The sequence below is a fragment of the Brachyhypopomus gauderio genome, unplaced genomic scaffold, assembly GCF_052324685.1.
Source record: "Brachyhypopomus gauderio isolate BG-103 unplaced genomic scaffold, BGAUD_0.2 sc505, whole genome shotgun sequence".
In the NCBI taxonomy this organism is placed as follows: domain Eukaryota; kingdom Metazoa; phylum Chordata; class Actinopteri; order Gymnotiformes; family Hypopomidae; genus Brachyhypopomus; species Brachyhypopomus gauderio.
Genome location: NW_027507326.1, coordinates 12501 through 33587, shown reverse-complemented (window position 1 = coordinate 33587; position 21087 = coordinate 12501). Strand labels below are relative to the sequence as shown.

Below are 21087 nucleotides of genomic sequence, written 5' to 3'. Positions count from 1 at the left end.
GTTTTTATTTGCTGTAAATACAAAAGGAATACAAAATAAAAGCCAACTCAGCCAAGGGTTTAGGGTCACTAATAATACCACTGGTTAGCTAAGTGCGAATAGCATATGGAGTGGATAAATGTGTCTCGACAACAGCCGTGTAAGGCTTTTAAATGGGAGGTTACATCCCACCCCCCATATCCCCCCAACACACACACACACATCCGCCCACACGAAAGCAGTGTGTTCGACATGAGCTGGGTGTGCCACATATCAACCACGACCCTTAGTCACTTTCACACACACCTGACTGTTCACCTGGGCAGATTAAGTCCTCCAATCAGAAAGTGTCTTTATTTGTAAAGTGTATTCTTTATTAGTGTGGAGGGGGTGTGGCTTTTAGTATTTTTTTTTTTTTTTTTAGTGTGGCCAAAAGTCATTTAATTGTAGATTCACTGGCCCCTCCCCTTCCCCTAAACTCCACCCCTCTGCTTGGAGGCTGAACAGGTTATAAATGGCGTGATCTGTGTAAAGTGCCACTGACACGTCTTCAGTCATTAGACGTGCGCCACCGTTCCATCACAAGCCGTACAAGATTCACGTAACTCACGACGTCCACGTGGGACCCACGTGCCTACCATACGCAGCCTAAGTCACCAGGCACCGTTCACCAGCACTGGTCTCCAGGCACACGTGTCCCCTCTTCTGGGGCCTGTGGGGCTGGACGGGGACAGGGTGGCTGGACGGGGACAGCCGCAGCGCCGAGTCCCCTGGCTGAGTCCACACGTCCTCGTCCTCCACCCCCCCCTCCTCTCTCACACTCAGGGCACGGTGAACAGTACACGCTCGGATCAAAAATAGCTCTCCTATTCACACATACACACACCCACACATGCTCTTTTATAAAACCCGCAGAGAACAACGAGGGGGAGGGAGAGAGAGAGAGAGAGGGACAGAGAGAGAGAGGGACAGAGAGAGAGAGAGAGGGAGAGAGAGAGGGACAGAGAGAGAGAGAGTAGACAGACATCAGTCTAACTCCCTACTGAAGTGATACAGGGAGATGTTCAACTCTCACAGCTAAAGCAGAAATATACATTGTGCTTAGAATATTAGGCCAGTAAAACTGTTACACACCATAAATCTGTTGAACTGAAGGTTACATTCATTAAACTCTCGTGATAAACATGTACATATACCTATGTAATAAAATAATCATACGACGATATATTAATTTTTGATTCCATCGCAAATAGGCACCCGGCACACTTATATAAACTCTGTCTTGCATCACGTATCGTCTGTAATGGCGTCTTCACAACAGCATGCAGCCGTGTGTACACACACACACACCCAGCCGTCCGGCGCTAGACACACACGGGCGGCCGGCGTGGACGCTTTCCGAACCACGAGCTTCCAGCGCTGGGACATCGTTGGCTCATGGTACAACGGAGCCAGGTCCTCACCATGGCAACCCAAACTGTATCTGGGCCTTCGCAGCAGGATGTCGTCCATAGCAACAACAAAGCCGCTGCCCTCCTCGCTGCAGTTGCCGCCGAGCGACAGTCTAGTGCTTTAAAAAATGGAGAATCGCTGTAATATGCACTAGGGCAAAGGGGGAGGGGCTTCCAGACACGTGGCTCCGCCCACACTAACTGTCCTGGATACTATCAGGTTTTAAGGGCACTTTCTTGAAGTGTTTCTGATTGCACTGGGGTTTGTTTACCACACCAGGACACATGAATGAGCCTCCTGCCCTGAACTTTACTGGGGGGGGGGGGGGGGGGGGGGGGGGGGTGGCCCTGGCAGGACACACACATACATGCATGCACAAAACCCCACTCAAGACACACACACACACACACACACACACACACACACACACACACACACACACACACACACACACACACACACAACCCCACTCCAAGGCACTGCTATAATGGTAAACACGGCAGTTCAGCTTACTAAGGAAGAAATACCAAAGCATGAGTGCAAATGGCAAACTGTGAGAATGTATCTGAACAAAGTGTGTGTGTGTGTGTGTGTGTGTGAATATGTTACAGTGAGGAGAAAGTGGGCGTGGCCAATCACCAGGCTGCAGGCCTGAGATGGGCGGGGCCACCGGCGCCTCTGCAGAACTAAAGTGAACAGACGCAGCACTGGTTTGTGGGTTTGTGTGTGCATGCTACACGTCTCCAGCCAGGACACAGAGTTCCAAATCAGGCGAGACGGGAGGCCGCGTCACAGCGCCGGAGGGGGGGGTGCGTTTAGCGTCCGCCCCAGCGCGCACGCCGCCGTCTCCACCGAAGGGCAAAGTGCTTCCATGGCCCACCATCACACGGACCCCTTTCACTGGGCCACTATCGAGTGCTTCTACACGCAGTCATCTTTCTGCTAGCAACAGGTAATATGATCTTTGGGTGTTTCATCTGAAGAACCAAGCAGACATTTTAAGCAGGAGAAATGAGAGGAGAACCGTATGGGACTCAGAACACAGTCTGGGTCCACGGTAGACCACTAGCAAAAGAACTGGGGGTGTATGTAATTCAGATGACTTCAGGTCTGATGGTATTGCAGAGCTGCAGGCACCACACACACACACACACACACACACACACACACACACACACACACACACACACACACACACACACACACACACACACACACACACACACACACACACACACACACACACACACACACACACACACACACACACACGAGTACAGCCCACTCGGGCTCCTTTGCTGTTATGCTATTGCTTTGGACCACACTGTAGGTTACAGTACCACCTCACACTCCTACTCACACACACACACACACACACACACACACACACACACACACAAAAACCAAGTTTAATAAAACAAATAAAAAACACACACACACACACACACACACACACACACACACACTGTTGTTAGCTAATACACTATATCCAAATAGGGGTCTAAATATTCACCAGAGAAAAGACTGATCCAGCCAAATAGCGCTCTACATCCCTGATACACTGTAGAGTCACGACTCCAAATCTAAGAAACTACATTTCCCATAAGGCTGCAGCTCAAAGCACGGAGCCATCTTGACACCATAAATGCATAGCGCAGTTGTGAGATTTTACGTGGTGGACTCCAGAACTATCGGCCTCAGGAAGCCCGAACAAAACTACACACACTGCGACGGCAAAACGCTCACAGGTGAACTACGCATTTCTGCTGCCAAATTTAAACAAAAAGAAGGAAAGAAATATCAAAAGTGAACTTCAGCTGAGCTCCGTATACTACTCCGCAGTCCTGCTGGGTAAGCATCCTCCTCCTGGGGCATCTCCGAACAAGAACACCACACAGATACAGCACACATTAGAACAGCCAGATACAGGAGATTATTAAAGTAGGAATAATAGCAAATACCTATACATACAGAGAATATCAAACTGCCCAAGATATACTGGAACTTCGGACAGAGAAAGAAGAATGACATTAAAGTCCTTCCGGAGTACTGGGGCACACAGGAGGGACTAAAGCGTAATAGTGGGTACATTTCTGTCCTCTACAACCGAAGAGCGTGATGCTAAGTTCAGGTTAGCGGTGAGGTGAGTGTGGAGAGCTAGAGAAGGCGGCGGATTGGCCGTGTCTGGCCCCGCCCCTTTTCTCACCTGTACAGTGAAGAGTTAACTAAAGAAACAGCCAGCAAAAAAAATGTTGAAAGTGATGTGAACTCTGAGCTATAGTTTGATCTGCTTGTTCCAATGAAAAAAGAGTAAAATTGCTGATATTCTGAACCTGTAAATGTAACTGATAAACAAACTGATAAACTAGGCTACTGCACTATACAGTATGCAGGAGAATGGAAAATTACAGATGTAGTGCCACTCCAGACCACAGGGGGTGCAACAACCATGGCAAAGAGTTCCAGCTTTCTTGTCTGTTTTTGTGCAGCTGTTGCAGGACGTTTCTCCCTCACACACCCCTTCCACACACTTCAGGGCGTTTCCCCACATGTCCTGCGGTTGGAATGTTGACAGAAGGCTCTGTGTTGAGCAGAGAGCACAAAACCCTACGATGGCGCTTAAGTGATGAAGAGGAGGAGGAGGAAGAGGAATCTGCTCCATCCAAAGTGGAAAGTATGTGGAAAGCACACACGCGCGCACACACACACGCACACGTGTGTGTGCATGCACACATGTACTCTGTACAACAGTACAGCACAGGAGTAGAGGAAACCTGTGCTCAGGATATGAACACTCTGCTCTGTGTGTGTGTGTGTGTGTGTGTGTGTGTGTGTGTGTATGCATGTGTGTGTACACAGCACACAGGAGTGCATGTCAGTGAGGAAGTGTGTGTAAAAGCATCTGGGCAATGTATCAAGTGAGAGTGCGTGTGTGTGTGTGTGTGTGTGTGTGTGTGAGATCGACAGAGAGAGTGTGCTAGTAGATGGGGAGAGTGAGTGTGTGTGTGTGACAGAGAGAGTGTGCCAGTGGATGGGGAGTGTGTGTGTGTTTGCATGCGTGTGTTTGCGGTGTGTGTGTGTGTGTGTGTGACAGAGAGTGTGTGCCAGTGGATGTGGAGTGTGTGTGTGTTTGCGTGTGTGTGTGTGTTAATCACATGGCTGCCCCATCACCAGTTCATGATGCAGTTTCTGTTCAGGGTCATGAAGTACACCTGACTGCTCCCTCCAGAGCGCACAGACGCAAAGAACACCTGGGGGGAGGAAGAGGAGGAGGAAGAGGAGGAGGAAGAGGAGAATGTAAGAAAATAAACATCCTCATGTGTAGGGTGATCATTCATTACACGAAAATATGGTGTTACACATGTGCGTTTCCTCAAACCTCGTCAATCCTGTATGTGTGTGTGTGTGTGTGTGTGTATTCACCACACCTTGTCATTCCTCTCACAGAGGAACTTGAGTCTCTGTGCTCTCTTGTGCATGAAGACCCCGTCCAGGTGTCCCGTCTCCACTGAGCGGATCTCAATAGCCTTCTCTCCCCAGCCCATGATCTGGTTAGAACAGATGTGGGCTACACACACACACACACACACACACACACAGAAGGGGAGCATTTGAAATGTTTGTAAATGTTTACATTACATATGTAAATGTTTACCATGTAGAATGAATAAAGTGCTGGTCTTCATGTCCATATTCAGTGAGGTTACAGCTGACCAAACTGCTCGAGGTCACAAGAGACAGTAAGATGGAGCAGATTAAGGTTGTGGAGTGTGTGGAGTGTGTGTGGAGTGTGCGAAGGTGTGTGTGGAGCGTGATGGTGTGTGCGGTGTGATGGTTTGTAGTGTGTGGGATGGTGTGTGGTGGTGTGTGAGACACACCCACGGAGGTGGGCATCTCTCCCCACTGCAGGACCACGTCTTTGATGATGCGTCCATACGTGTTGACGTAGACGCCCTCGTCCTCGTAACACAGCAACATCTCCATACCGTCAGAACTGGGCAGGAAAACGATCGCGTGCGGAAACACCTGAGACTGGATCTGGATCGCACGCACGCACACACAGACGCACGCACGCACACACACACACACACACACCACACAGACGCACGCACGCACACACACACAACACACACCACACAGACGCACGCACGCACGCACACACACAGGATTACTAACGGTTTTTCTTTGCAGAACAGTTGCATCATCCAATTCTGCAGTACGAGTCTCCTTCTCTGTTGGTACACCTGCACTACCCTTTCTGGCCACCAGTTGCCGCCAGAACGCACATTTGGCTCATTGTTACAGTCGTGTGCAGCTGAAAGAGCTGGAGCTGTTAAATATTAATACATCGGAATGTTTTGTACAAGTCTTAGAAACTCACATGAACCGGAATGTAGATGTCATAATTGTTTCCAGAATCAACGTCGATGGCATGGAAACCAGCGCTCGACCCATAGATGACCTTTAACCTTTGACCTTCCTCCACCGTCAGATCAACCAGCTGAGGTTTATGAGGCAGATCAGTGAATGACTAGACAAAAAAGGAAGAGAGGCGGACCGTGACTGAGCACGTGAGATTCAACAGGAGAGTGGGGACACTGGCGTGTAGGAGTGTGTACGAGCACGTGAGATTCAACAGGAGAGTGGGGACACTGGCGTGTATGAGTGTGTACGAGCACGTGAGATTCAACAGGAGAGTGGGGACACTGGCGTGTAGGAGTGTGTATGAGCACGTGAGATTCAACAGGAGAGTGGGGACACTGGCGTGTAGGAGTGTGTATGAGCACGTGAGATTCAACAGGAGAGTGGGGACACTGGCGTGTAGGAGTGTGTACGAGCACGTGAGATTCAACAGGAGAGTGGGGACACTGGCGTGTAGGAGTGTGTATGAGCACGTGAGATTCAACAGGAGAGTGGGGACACTGGCGTGTAGGAGTGTGTATGAGCACGTGAGATTCAACAGGAGAGTGGGGACACTGGCGTGTAGGAGTGTGTATGAGCACGTGAGATTCAACAGGAGAGTGGGGACACTGGCGTGTAGGAGTGTGTATGAGCACGTGAGATTCAACAGGAGAGTGGGGACACTGGCGTGTAGGAGTGTGTACGAGCACGTGAGATTCAACAGGAGAGTGGGGACACTGGCGTGTAGGAGTGTGTACGAGCCGGACAGCCTCACCTTGAAGGCCATGAACTTGTGGTAGGGTTTTGGAGCCCAGGCGTAAACCTCTACTGCGTTCTTCAGAGCGATCACCAGAAACTTAATACGCTCGTACTTCACTGAAAGCACACACACACACACACACACACACACACACACACACACACACACACACACACACACACACACACACACACACACACACACACCTATCAAACATGACAGGCTTTCAGGTTGCTCTATAATCCACACATCGCTGAGCTTCTACAGGCCTGCAGCCTCAGCTAACCCTGGCCAGCGTTGCCGTGGTGAGCTCTATTCCCTCCTCCCCCCTACAGAGGGGACGCAGTCCTGGCTAGGGCACTTGGTCTGTTGTGAAGGGAACGCTCGCTCCCTTCGGACAGCTTGCCTGCCAATATGCACAGCATGAATCTGCAGGCCAAACGCGTCTACTCTGCACTGCCTCATCCCAGCCTGGAGGTTTCGTGTTTACCCACGATGCATTTCTTGAGTTCTTAGTGTGCACTCACCCACTTTGTAGTGCACACAGCCCTCCATCTCCCCTACGGTGGTCCAGCCCTGCTTCTTCTCCACCTCCGGGTCATTATGGAGGATCTTGTTCCTCAGCCAGGCCAGGTAATACACTCTCACCTTATTCTTCTTCCCTGTGTGTGTGAGTGAGTGAGTGAGTGAGTGTGTGAGTGAGTGAGTGTGTGAGAGAGAGAGAGAGAGAGAGAGAGAGAGAGAGAGAGAGAGAGAGAGAGAGAGAGAAAGGGTCCATTATGTCCATGAGTACTGAATGTACTAAATGAATGATAGCTGAATGCCTTGGTAAATGTGTGTATGTGTGTGTGTGTGTGCGCGAGTGTGAGTGTGAGATGTATGTGTGAGTGTGAGATGTATGTGTGTGTGAGTGTACCTGATATAGTGATGAGCAGGTTAAGACCTTCGAGCACGTCCATCTGCTGGAACCTGCGTGAGTTGATGAGTGGGTAGACCTTCCCCTGACCACTGCGATCCAGAAGCTTCAGGCCATTCTCTGTTCCTACCAGGAGGTTCACACCTGACACACACACACATTTATGTCTGAGAATACATGCAGACAGGTGCCGACACACACACATACGCGCGAGCCTTGTTGAAAGTAAAATTAATCCTACTGGAGTCTCAGCAGTTCCACACACACACACACACACACACACACACACACACACACACACACACACACACACACACACACACACACACACACACACACACACACACACACACACACACACACACACACACACACACACACACACACACACACACACACACACACACACACACACAGTCCTACCCCACAGTGCAGCGCAGAGAATCTCGGAGTTGAACCTCTTCTTGTATTTGCGGATCTCGGGGGTGTCGCTGACGGGTCGTGTGTTAGTGGGGTTCACGTTAACCATGGACCCCTTCCTCACCTCCAGCTTGAGCTGATCAAACCGCGAGCCCAGACCTACACACACAATTCACAAATACACTCACATGGTGTGCAATACCTGAATTACTATGACCTCTATATACCTTAATATAGACTTTATATTTACAAAGTGGAATGAAGGATGTGTATGAGAAAGAGAGGGGGGGGGAGAGATGATTTTCCGTTGCTGGTGTACTGAGGCTGTGGAACGTGTGGGTAGAGTTTGACTGTGACGTGGACCTCTGTCAGCTAACTGGGAGATGGATATTGCTCCCCTCACAGAAACCTTTCAGATTAGAGCCACAAACCTCCCACAGACATGTTGTCCCCCGTCCCCCCGGACGGTTGGTACATTCCGAGATCCACAAATGTGGTGAAGGAGGTTTTCCCAGATGCCTTCACCATCCCCCTGGACTGGTACTGAGAACAACCAGAACTACCCTCAGTCTTTCTCCAACCAGTGAACTTAATGACAGTCACGTTAATACTGCAAATTTATAGGAAATATTGTAACAACACTGACTAAATAAAGTCTGAATCACAAAGGCAGCAGCAAGTCTCTCACGTCATAGGTGGAGTCTTTCCCGGGGGAGGAGTGGGAGGCGGAGTCAGTGGGGGAGTGGGAGGGCTGCACCACGTCAGGTAGGTTAGTGTAGCCGTTATGACTGCGCTTCTCTGGAGTCTGAACACACACACACAAACACACACACACACACACACACACACACACACACACACACACACACACACACACACACACACAGATTGCATAATTGTTCTCTTGTTGTCTCATGTAGTGAAGTCACTTGTAAACAGTTCCACACACACGAATCTCACCCTCTGGACCAGCATGGTCTGGTCACCGTATCCTCCGGCCCGCTCTTCCTCTCCCCCTTCACCCTCCTCTTCCTCGTGGACCACCATGGTGTTGATGGAGTCAGAGTCTGCGTCTCGAGGTCTGTGTGTTGGAGTCAGTACAGTATTGGTTATGGGTGACTGTGGCCTTCAACACTAAGTGCGCGTGTGTGTGTGTGTGTGTGTGTGTGTGTGTGTGTGTGTGTGTATGTGTATATATTCATGTGTTTGTGTGTATATGTGTGTGTATACGTGTGTGTATTAGTGTTGTCACAATACTAAGAATTACAACTTCGATACGATACTTTAAAAAAAATGGAAATTCGATACCATTTTCGATACCAAAGTCAGATACTGTGCTCATTTCTGTTTTAAAGCCTTTTTATTTTTTTTATAAACAAACAAATGAATATTGTATTTTGTTTCACAAATAAATAAAAGGTGTAGTTTCTACCACATTAAAACAGAAAAATAAATAATTGCACATTAATATAAATGAACATAAATAATAGTAGTGCACTCTGGAATTCACATTTAGAAGTCAAAAAAGGCTAGTGCCTTTTTCTTTAAACAACTTTAAGTAACTAAAACTTCAGTATTAGAGTAGTTCAGTATTCATAGATGATTGATCCGTTGTAGTACGATCACTCTTTGTTTACTCCCTGTATGCTGTCGCACTTACGGCTCTTAAACCAAGAAATTGACAAACATTTGCTAGGATACCATAATCGGACACAATCTTGTATGCTGTAGTAATACTAGAAATGGGAATAATCACCAGCTTCTTGGAATTTTTTGTACAAATCTGCGTGCCGGTCTTTCGGGTGTTTGGCCAGCTTCGTTGTGTTAAGCTAGGTTTATACTTTCACAAGTAATTTAACGTAGCGCGCGACTCCGCACACCTCGCGCGAACGGCGGAGGCGTTCATACTTACCGCGTCACATTCTGTGCAGTGTTGTCCAAAACGATATGTAGTAGTATAAAGAAACACCCCTCAAAAACAGGGGAAGGAACATTTATCTGACGAATTTTAATGTTACTTTGTGTTTCAGGTTTGAAAAGTGCTGGAATTTAGGCTAAAGTACTTGAAAATGCTTGAAATTGTAACTACTTCGTTTCACAACAAATAGCTGTCTGACTGAACAGTTCTCGTTAACAAATACGAGCCTCTTGTAATTCCAGGACGAAACATGAGAGAACGTGAAGAAGTTAAGATTGGGCGTTTTGAAAATAAACATCCATTAAATAATGTGATAAAGCAAATAATTTTGAATTATTTCGAGTATATGTATAAATATTTAACTTAATTAAGTTTAACGTGCTGGGAAATATAGAAATAGATCTTGAAAGTGCCGTACGAGTGCTTTAATTCCACCTTGTATGAACCCTGCAAACATGACTTTGTTCACGAACAACGAGCAATTCAAGACGTGCACGATCTCGCGAATCGACAGCGTGCGATGCCACCGCAATTACATCATTTTCGCCACGCGGACCGTCGCTTGCGACGAGTATTGTACCGTTTCAGAATGTTAAGTATCGATACGTTTCGATATATCGATTTTTTTGACAACACTAGTGTGTGTGTGTATATACGTGTATGTGTGTGTATATATATGTGTGTGTGTGTGTGTGTGTGTGTGTGTGTGTGTGTGTGTGTGTGTGTGTACCGGTCACTGGGACTCTCCTCCTCTGCTCCCTCACCACTCTCACTCTCTTCACTGCTCTCACTGCTCTCTGAGGAAGAGGAGTAGTCGTTGGCCTTCACCGGTGGGCGGGGCTGCTCCTCCGCCCGCTCCTTAGAGTACAGCCCGTGGTCCTGACACCCACACACACACACACACACACACACACACAAACAAACACAAACACACACACATTACATTACCTGGATATTGTATATTACCACAACAGGGCCCATTCATGCAGCCTTTGGGAGTAAAAGGTCTAACGTTACAACACTTCACACAGTTCTATTGATCACGTTTCCCACAGCATTAACTGACTCAGGACCAGTTACTGCACTGACGGATTACAATCGATACCTCTCCCCAATACTACAGCTGATCCCAGAACAGCAGAACTGCTGATCAATAGCCGTCAGGAGCAATCAGAGGGTCACTCTGGGTAAATCTGCCTGTGACCGCCCCACTCATTAAGCGGTAATTACATGGCTAATTACTGCCTCTAGTGGTCAGGCGGGGCGTTGCGTTCAGATGAGTGCAGTGAACCAGATGCTTACCGTAGATCATTTAGCGAAATATGATCACAGCATGCAAACACACACGCACACACACACGCACGCACACACACACACACACACACACACACACACACACACACACACACACACACACACACACACACACACACACGGGTACTGACCTCTCCTATTGCTCTCTTATAGCTCTGAAGGTTGAGGAAAGCATTCAGAAGAAACGGGTGAGAAGCAGAGAAAGAGTAGCAGAGGGATTATTAGGGTTAGAAACTTCCAGAAACAGTCGTGGTGAGTGCTGTGAGGACCGATATGGAGAGGCCCACAGGAGACAAAGGTGAACAGGAAGCCCGTTTGCATAAAGACACGCGGTGACTGCTGGGGTGTATTACCGCTGGTCTGCTTGGTCTGGAGGAGGTGCGGGACTCTCCAGGTTTGTGACGTCCATCGTGAGAGAGAATTGGAGAAGAGTCCATTTTGGACGAGCCTGAAACCACACGACGCCACACACACACACACACACACAATTTTGACATTCCAAAGAAAGCAAACACCCAAACCCTCCCCCACAACTCCCTCAGCATTAACATCTAATATTGCATACAACAGCAGATCAATAAGAGCTAACAACACTAACACTTTCTGCAAAACACACAATAGCCTTAATACAGACATTAAAACTGTAATGTGTAATGCTGGAACGGCCTTCTCTCTCTCTCCCTCTCACACACACGCGCACACACACGCACACACACATGCGCACGCACGCACACACACTCACTGAGGATGCGATGTCTCTCTAGTGATCCGGTCTGAGGCAGGTTGGACAGGTTTATGCTCTCTCCTCTTTCCCAGCGGTCATTGCGGCTCAGATCGGGATTACTGACATGGAAAAAGGCAAATCAGTAAGTACAGCCTACCTTAATCACCAATCAGAAAGCTCCTCCTTTAACCAACCAGGGGCTACTAACACAAATTGGGGAAAAGTCCCAAATTAATCATACTGTTAAAGTGCCTCTCTCTCCGACAGATCCTGTCTGATACCTGGCCAGCGCTGGATGTCTTATACCTGGCCAGCGCTGGATGTCTGATACCTGGCCAGCGCTGGATATCTGATACCTGGCCAGCGCTGGATGTCTGATACCTGGCCAGCGCTGGATGTCTGATACCTGGCCAGCGCTGGATGTCTTATACCTGGCCAGCGCTGGATGTCTTATACCTGGCCAGCGCTGGATGTCTTATACCTGGCCAGCGCTGGATGTCTTATACCTGGCCAGCACTGGATGTCTTATACCTGGCCAGCGCTGGATGTCTTACACCTGGCCAGCGCTGGATGTCTTACACCTGGCCAGCGCTGGATGTCTTACACCTGGCCAGCGCTGGATGTCTTATACCTGGCTCGCACTGGATGTCTGATGCCAGACGACAGGTTAGTGTTGAGAGCCGTAGCTATAGACGCTGTTCTCTGAGGAATCTGGAAAACAGAGCAATCAAACAACAAAATCAGTCTTTTTTTTCATAAAAGGGTCAGAAATTGACAAATTTTCTTTGTATATATTTTTAATTGTACATCACACTACATTTTTAAATGTACTGTACATTACAAAATATACAAGGTTCTCACTTTTGGAGGCTGCTCAATTTCAGGAAGGCGGATCCAGGGGCCGTGGTCGTCCCTCATTGGGCGCTGTTGAGGGGCGGGGCTCTCGGAGGTGGGGTCGGAGTTCTGGCGGACGAGCTCGCGGGAGTGTAATGGGCGGGGCGTGGGGGTGGGGGAGGGGTCCTGGGTTGGGAAGGCAGACATGGTCTTAGTGGGCTGGTCACACAGGGACTGGGAGCGGGGCACGGGCGCAGCGTACGGCTTCAGGGGCACCAGGTGCGCCATCTGGAACTACGGACGCCAGCGCCAGGGACAGACAGCAGGGGGCAGCAGTGGGAGGACGAGGAAGGGGGCGGGGAAAGGGGCGGAGCAAGAGGCGGAGCCAGAAGAGCAGCCCGGGTGACGGTGTTGGTTTTGTTTATACGGAAGGACGGTTTATTTGGAGAGGGAGGTCGGAGCAGGAAAGAAAAGTTCCAGAACAGCAGAGAGGGACGAGGGAGGAGAGGGACAAACGGAGAGAGAGAGAGAAGCAGAAAGAGAGAGAGCAGACATGAAGGGAGGAAAAGAGCACAGAAGTGCTGGCCACTGTAGTCTCTCAATGCAGTGTCTCTCATACACACACACGCACACGCACACGCACACGCACACGCACACGCACACGCACACTCGTCTGTCACTGCACCTCCCTGAGTACATTTGGTACTGGTACACGTGGCAAATTTTTTAATCACCATTAATCACTCTGTAAATCAAATACAATGACTTATGAAAAACACACACACACCTTGCCCTGGCCACCCTGGGGTTCAACAGGTCTCTGCATGGGCGGAGTCTGTGCAGCCTGCACAGCTCCTGATTGGCTGATGGAGTCAGAGCGTGATTGGATGTTTGTGTCAGAGACGGTGGTACAGATCTTGGGAGAGCCCTGCCTGTTCAGTTTACTCCTCTCCTCTACCTGAGAGGGGGAAGAGAGGGAGAGAGAGAGAGAAAGAGGGAGGGAGGAATGGAGAAGGAGAGAATGAGAGAGGGGAAAAAATGCCTGACATATGAAAGCATGTGTCAGCAATGAGACTACTAGTGTGGTCTGTCAAAGGCATGAGTGTGTATGCATTAATATGCGCACGCACACACACACACACACACACATCCACACCCACACCCCCACACACCTCAAGAAGGTTCCTGGGAGTATCTGCAGTGCTCTGTAGTTACAGATGTAGAGGTAGTCAGAACTGGCGTGTAGTACCCAAGCTTTTCAGAGGATCAGTTTGCTTGGATGTTAGAAATGTTCCTCAAGAAACCTTCTGTACTACACTGCGGCTTTTCATTTTAACTCTACATCCATCCAGGTGTGCCAAAAAAATTATTCTCATTTACTACGATTCAGAATTGATCTGAAATTGAAATTTCCCAAAATCGAAGTCGTGGTGAAGTCTCGCGTTACGCAATTACTAAATTATGCGAGACTTCACGCAGCAAGTTCTGGGGCACAAATGGATGAAGGAGATATTCAACCTGTCCCATCTTCGTTTAAGGCAAAAATATGGGTTCATTTTGGTTTTTACTGAATGCCGGGGAATGCCAGTTCTATTGTTGCTAGAGACACTTTCATGAAAAATTTAGAGGCAGCTAGTTTACTGGTGCTATTTTTCACTTTAAAAAAAACTTTTATTTTCACTTGTTATTCTACTGAAAAATATTAGTCTTTAATTTGTGCAAAAATAGTGTTCCATAGTGTTTTGGTACTGCAACCTCCCTATAAAAAGAAGTGCATGTTATTTAACTGTAGCAGTTTATTTTACCAAAGCACTTTATTTTTGTTAATTACCGTAATTCTGGACTATAAATCGCACCTCAATATAAGCCGCACCTACCAAGTTTTTATTTTTATGGAAAATGTTGTGTAAGCCGCACTGGGCTATAAGCTGCATATATCTACTGAACTGAATACAGTGAGTTAACGACGGACCGGAGTTACAACCGACTTTTTTTTTTTTTTGCGCAGTGCGCGGAGGAGCAGTGGCAGCACAGTGGAGTGTTGTGTAGAGTTGTGGAGTGTTGTGTACGATAAGCTGAGGCAGTGCAGCCTCCACCGCAGGCAACTGTACGCACGCACGAAAACATTGTTAGTTTTTTTTTAATTCTGTATTTACAATCAAGCGTATCTAAATCTAGGGTCACGCTTAATGAGGATAACTGCTTTACGACGGACTTTTCAGTCTCTAACCCCATCATTAAGCGGGGACTCACTGTACATTTAACTGAACTGATCAGTTTCTGAACGGTGCCTGTAGCATTTTATGTGCAACAGTTTTAGCTTTCAGGTGGTGGTGTGTCGAATTCAGACTCCCCTCGTTTATCCGTGCATAAAGACGCTACAGGTTATATTGTTGTGACAGAAATTACTGATTAGATCATGTTTAGTTATTATAAGAGATCATTATGAACTTTATGATTTAGTATTTGTCCATTCTGATTAAGCAGAAGGACTACAATAATGAAGTAGCGTGATTCAGTGTAACCATGTTTAGTTCATATTATGCATGTGTGCTATACTGTGACCCAGGTCAAGGGGAGTGCAAATGGTAAGAGCACTCTGTTAACTGGTAGTCACTAGGCTACTATACTTGGGTCATTTAACTTTCTCTGCGTTCAACTGATACATCAGTTGCTTCCGCTAAACCTAGGGAAGTCCATATTAGGAGGTATACACATGTGAGACAAAGTAGCCTGCTGGGTGCCTGTGTTTTGGAACATGCTGTGTTAAGATAACCTGCTTGTTAGAACTGCTGAATTGTGTTTGAGATTGTATATAAGCAGGGGGACTGTCCCCTTGCCTTCAGAGTTGTCATGCTTGAATTAGACGATTTATGTTTCTATGCATAAATTAGAGCCGGACTTTAATTATCCATCACAGCAAACGACACGGCATTATCTATGTCCAAAGCCACACTGCCTCAAGGGTGTTAATTATTTAAAATAAAATACACACTGACTATACTGAAGTTCAAATCTGACCATGACTTTGCAGTATTACAGCAGTATTATGTCTAAATAGCTAGTTAGGACAAAACTAGAGTGCTCAATGAACTAAGTTATAGTCACTGTAACTCCCGAATATCATCTGTAGCGTCTTAATGCGTGTGCAAACGAGGGGAGTCGGAATTTGGCACAACGCATGTTGGTTTGAAAAAATTTCTCCGTCGTGCCTGCTGCTTGCATGTGCTAAATGAAAATGAGCACTTTCTTCTTTGATTTACAAGTTTGTCATTCTGTCTTGCAAAGGATACTGTAGTAGATCATGCAAATTTTATAGACTGAAGCAGAAATTTTTATAAATCAAATCATTTTGAATCGAAAATAGATTTTGAATTGAAAATCGATTTTGAATCGAATCGTGGCCACCAAAATCAGAATCGAATCGTGAGATAGTAAACGATTCCCACCCCTAATCCTTACCCACAGTGCACTGCAGTTCTCAAGCCTGCTCACACTGTACACAAGATTAGAGGTGCGTGTGAGAGTGCGGAAGGAGGAACCCAGTCCTGAACCTACTGCTGACATTCAGAACCGCAAGTGATCTGTATCTGAAATCTGAACGCATCTGTCCTCTCACACACTGATACAATTCTGCGCCCGCATCTTCAGTCCGGTGTGTCATGGTGGTAAATCTGCCCCGGCTGGCGCAGTGCCAGGCAGTCAGTGCTGACAACAGCGCAGAGCAAGTGTGTACAGACAGCAATAAAATACACATAAACTCAGATCTGACTGTTCACATTTGCATGGCCATGAATCGGATCCAAGTCCGATCTAGGATCACATATATGGAGTCAAATTAGGGTCTTTAATGGTGACGAAAAAATAATAATATCGCAAATATAAGATTAGCATTTTGCATTTTACGTTCCTAATTTGTTTCTGCAATACTTTCCCTCTTTTGCGTTTCTTTCTTTTCTTTGCGTTTCACATTTTATGTTGCTGCTTTTGTTTTGCAATACTTTCTCCCTTTTGCGTTTCTTTCTTTTGTTTGCGCGTCACTGCTTTTCTTTGCGTCTTGCATTTTACGTTCATAATTTTTTTTTGCGCTTCTCTCTTTTCTTTGCTCCGGTTTTACCCTCTGTGTGGGGGCGGGGAAAGAGGCGTGGCCAAAAGCGAAAGGCGTGCTGTGAACGTTCAGCGTCAGTTCAGCTTCCTTCCACTCGCTGATCTGAACTGCTGCTGCAGGCATCTGGTGTTAAAGGAAGAGAGAGGTCGGGTGTGTGCGAGGTGGTGGCGCATTTCAGGGCATTGTTTTTATTCGCTCAGGTTTTCAAAAGATCATTTCAAACCGACCTCAGTAAAATGTTAATAATAATAATAATAATATATATATTTTTAAACGAAGTTTTAAAAGGGCACTTTCGTTGATAAAAAGGGCAGAGTTGGTGGTGCTTTAGCACCTGATGTCTATGTCTGCACGCATATACCTGTGGTCCAGCTGGGCGACCGTCTGCCATGATACCAGTAACTAAATTGCCGCGCTGTGTGACGGTTCAACTGATGACGCTGAACGTTCACAGCACGCCTTTCGCTCTTGGCCACGCCTCTTTCCCCGCCCCCACACAGAGGGTAAAACCGGAGCAAAGAAAAGAGAGAAGCGCAAAAAAAAATTATGAACGTAAAATGCGAGACGCAAAGAATAGCAGTGACGCGCAAACAAAAGAAAGAAACGCAAAAGGGAGAAAGTATTGCAGAAACAAATTAGGAACGTAAAATGCAAAATGCTAATCTTATATTTGAGATATTTTTTTTTCGTCACCATTAAAGTCCCTAATTTGACTCCATACACATACAGATATAACTCAAATCCGATTTGAAAAGACTGCATGTGTGTGTCCACACAGCTCCATTACGACAAAGACTTGGATGTGAATCATAATAATGTGAAAGCTGTTCGCGTTGAGGAGGGTGCACGTGTGTGTGTGTGTATATATACATATGTGTGTGTGTGAATATATAGGTGTGTGTGTGTGTATATATATATATGTGTGTGTGTGTGTGTGTGTGTGTGTGTGTGTGTGTGTGTGTGTGAATATATAGGTGTGTGTGGAGCACCTCTCTGGCCCAGGCTGGTTTGTTGTTGTCCAGGTTCTTGCTGTAGTGGTAGAGGGGTTTCTTGTCCTGTTGTTGTTGTTGTTGTTGTTGTTGTTGTTGTAGGGAGACGAGGTAGGCGTGTTCCTGCTGGAGCTGACGCTGCAGACGCTCAGACTGTCTCTGCTCCTCCAGCTGCTTCCGCTTGTACTCCTGCGCGCACACACACACACGTATAAACACACGCACACAGACACATACACCCACGCGCACACGCACACACATGCTCTAATGGCTGGTAAATGGTTGTATGTTCAAAAACACAACACCGCTCACATACACCACCCCCTAAAAACACTGCATGCACGCTCAAACACACACACACCCATACCCGTGCACACCCAGAGAGATCAGGGGACACACACAGCCATCGCCCCACACCATGTGACGCGTCTCATTTCCAGAGGCCCGAGTGCTAGAGTCCTGCTCCCCAGCGGGACGCCACCTCCCCCTCACGCAGTCTCTCTCTCCAGGATGCCGCTCTTCCTGAAGGACACCGTAATGTCCTCGATTCTCTAGGTCAGCTCGGTTACTGAGTCCTTTGTTTGTTTGGTCTCACTGAACACTGACGGCTTTCCGGAGTAACTCACCTGTGTAACACACCTCACTAAAGTCAGAGTAACTCGCCTACGTAACACACCTCACTGAAGTCAGAGTAACTCGCCTGCGTAACACACCTCACTAAAGTCAGAGTAACTCACCCGCGTAACACACCTCACTAAAGTCAGAGTAACTCGCCTGCGTAACACACCTCACTAAAGTCAGAGTAACTCACCTGCGTAACACACCTCACTAAAGTCAGAGTAACTCACCTGCGTAACACACCTCACTAAAGTCAGAGTAACTCACCTGCGTAACACACCTCACTAAAGTCAGAGTAACTCACCAGCGTAAGATATAAATCATATACGTTTTACAAGTATACGTAAACTTATGGAGCAGTATCATCAGTAGCTACATTTGGTCACTGTAGTATTTCCGAGTCTTCAGCTGTTCAAGGAAGTACGGCGTATTCACCATAGTGTATCCACCACGGCGTATTCACCATAGTGAATTCAACCTTGGTGTATTCACCCTGTTTTCACGCTCATTATTTCAAACTGCAGTTTGGAGAGTCATCAGATCTGACAGCAGAACTGCACACAGGAGAAGGAGGAAGAGGAGGAGAGGAGGAAGAGGTGCAGGTAGGAAAGTCCAACAGGAAAGGCAGGAAGAGGTGGGGAGGGGAGGAGGGGGGGGGGGTGTTACCATGAGCAGAGCCTGCTCCTGTAACAGCTGCTGCTGGAGGATCTCCAACTGCCTCTGCTCCTCTTCCAGCTTGTGCCTTATAAACTCCTACACACACACACACACACACACACACACACACACACACACACAAGGGGGGAAAGAGAGAGGGGAAAAAAGGTAGACAGGGAAGGGAGGAGTAGCAAAGGAGAACGGTTGAGAAAACCTGAAAGAAGAGTGACAGGTTGTGTGATGTCAGATGTGGTGAAGTTTCCAGAGTGGTGTGGGGGGGGGGGGGGGGTGTCTCTATCCGCTCAGAATGACAGTGAATGTGTGTGTGTGTGTGTGTCCATGTATAGTGGACTGTGTGTCCTTTAGGTGTTTGGCACACTGACCCATGCTGATTGGTTTGTGTGTCTGTCACTTTGAATTTTACTGAATATGTGGCTGTACACTGTTGACTCTTGCACAACCCCACCCACACCACCTCCACACCCCCACACCACCTCCACACCTCCACACGTTCAGAACTGCAAAAGGAGCCTGCAGCCATGGTAACCACTTTGAAGACTTGCCAGGCCCAAAGTGGCGGTACAGGGCACCCACGCTTAGCTAATCCTGAGCAGTGATTGGCTACCTGCTCTCTCTCCTGAGCAGTGATTGGCTACCTGCTCTCTCTCCTGAGCTGTGATTGGCTACCTGCTCTCTCTCCTGAGCAGTGATTGGCTACCTGCTCTCTCTCCTGAGCTGTGATTGGCTACCTGCTCTCTCTCGGCCATCCTGCGGTCCTCCTCTCGCCTCATATCGTCGAGACGGCGGTGCGGGGCCTTCTCCTGCTGCCTGACCATCTCACGCTCCTTCCTCTGTTGCTGTGAGGGAGGGAGAGAGGGGGAGAGAGAGGGGGAGGTAGGGAGGGAGAGGGACAGAGACGGAGGGAGGGAGAGAGGGAGACAAAGAGAGTCACTTTAACTTCTCTAGCTGAAATAATAAAATTGTACCTGTTGCCAAAAAATCAACGTGTGATATTGAAACCGGAGAGTATGGAACTAGACAGAGAGAGAGGGATAGAGAGAGACAGAGAGAAGGATAGAGAGAGAGACAGAGAGAGGGATAGAGAGAGACAGAGAGAGATGGAGTGATAACTGATGAGTCACCCCACTGCAGTAGTGGTCTCTCCCAGCAACTCTGTAGTGGGAATAAATCCATCAGTATCAGACAACAGCGTCTGCCTTCTGCCTGTTATGTGCTAATGACTGTGATTATATATGCACACTAGCAGATAGCACACTCACTCTGCAACTTTCATGCACACACACACACACACACACACACACACACACACACACACACACACACACAGCCACATTATATCCCAATCCAGCCAAGCAGGAGTCTTTAGGAGAGCAGCATACTGTGTTTTATTGAAGCGTCTGAAAGGCGTCAGGGAGTGTAAGAATCACACAATCCTGAGCACAGTGACTCCTCGACGTGCTGCAACCCGGGGGGACGTGTCCTCACTCTGATGCATCATCTTCTAACCTAGTGCTCCTGACTCTATTAGCCAGGTCTACACTGCATTGATCTAACCTAGTGCTCCTGACTCCATTAGCCAGGTCTACATTGCATTGATCTAACCTAGTGCTCCTGACTCTATTAGCCAGGTCTACATTGCATTGATCTAACCTAGTGCTCCTGACTCCATTAGCCAGGTCTACATTGCATCGTGCTAAACTAGTGCTCCTGACTCTATTAGCCAGGTCTTGGCCAATCTTATGCATTGGCAAAATGTTGTGATATAAGTGTAAAACTGCAGCCCTCGTGTGTGTGTGTGTGTGTGTGTGTGTGTGTGTTGCTCCAGGACAAATCCAACACTCCCCGATTCTCTTCCTCCAATTCTCCATGAACAAAGCCGCAGGTGAATATAACAGTTAATGACGCTACAGTACAGCCTCCTGGATGCTGCTATCATTGAGGCCAATTACTGTGCAGGCCAACAGTGTGAGCGCGCG

The 21087-nt window shown here is 47.6% G+C and overlaps 1 protein-coding gene across 1 annotated transcript in view; it reads right to left on the bottom strand.

Moving 5' to 3' along the window:
* Window positions 1-1768: 1768 nt before the first annotated feature.
* The window catches only part of LOC143506795 (misshapen-like kinase 1), a 31582-nt gene continuing 12263 nt past the window's right edge, over window positions 1769-21087 (bottom strand). The window contains 20 exon segments of the mRNA XM_076996403.1: window positions 1769-4682; window positions 4860-4999; window positions 5310-5469; window positions 5813-5962; window positions 6608-6708; window positions 7120-7254; window positions 7509-7652; window positions 7932-8087; window positions 8360-8471; window positions 8617-8733; window positions 8889-9009; window positions 10577-10725; window positions 11292-11315; window positions 11514-11608; window positions 11903-12003; window positions 12516-12595; window positions 12746-13012; window positions 13506-13676; window positions 17816-18004; window positions 19840-19947. Of these exon segments, the coding sequence (XP_076852518.1) occupies window positions 4599-4682; window positions 4860-4999; window positions 5310-5469; window positions 5813-5962; window positions 6608-6708; window positions 7120-7254; window positions 7509-7652; window positions 7932-8087; window positions 8360-8471; window positions 8617-8733; window positions 8889-9009; window positions 10577-10725; window positions 11292-11315; window positions 11514-11608; window positions 11903-12003; window positions 12516-12595; window positions 12746-13012; window positions 13506-13676; window positions 17816-18004; window positions 19840-19947 (2604 nt within the window). The 3' untranslated portion in view covers window positions 1769-4598.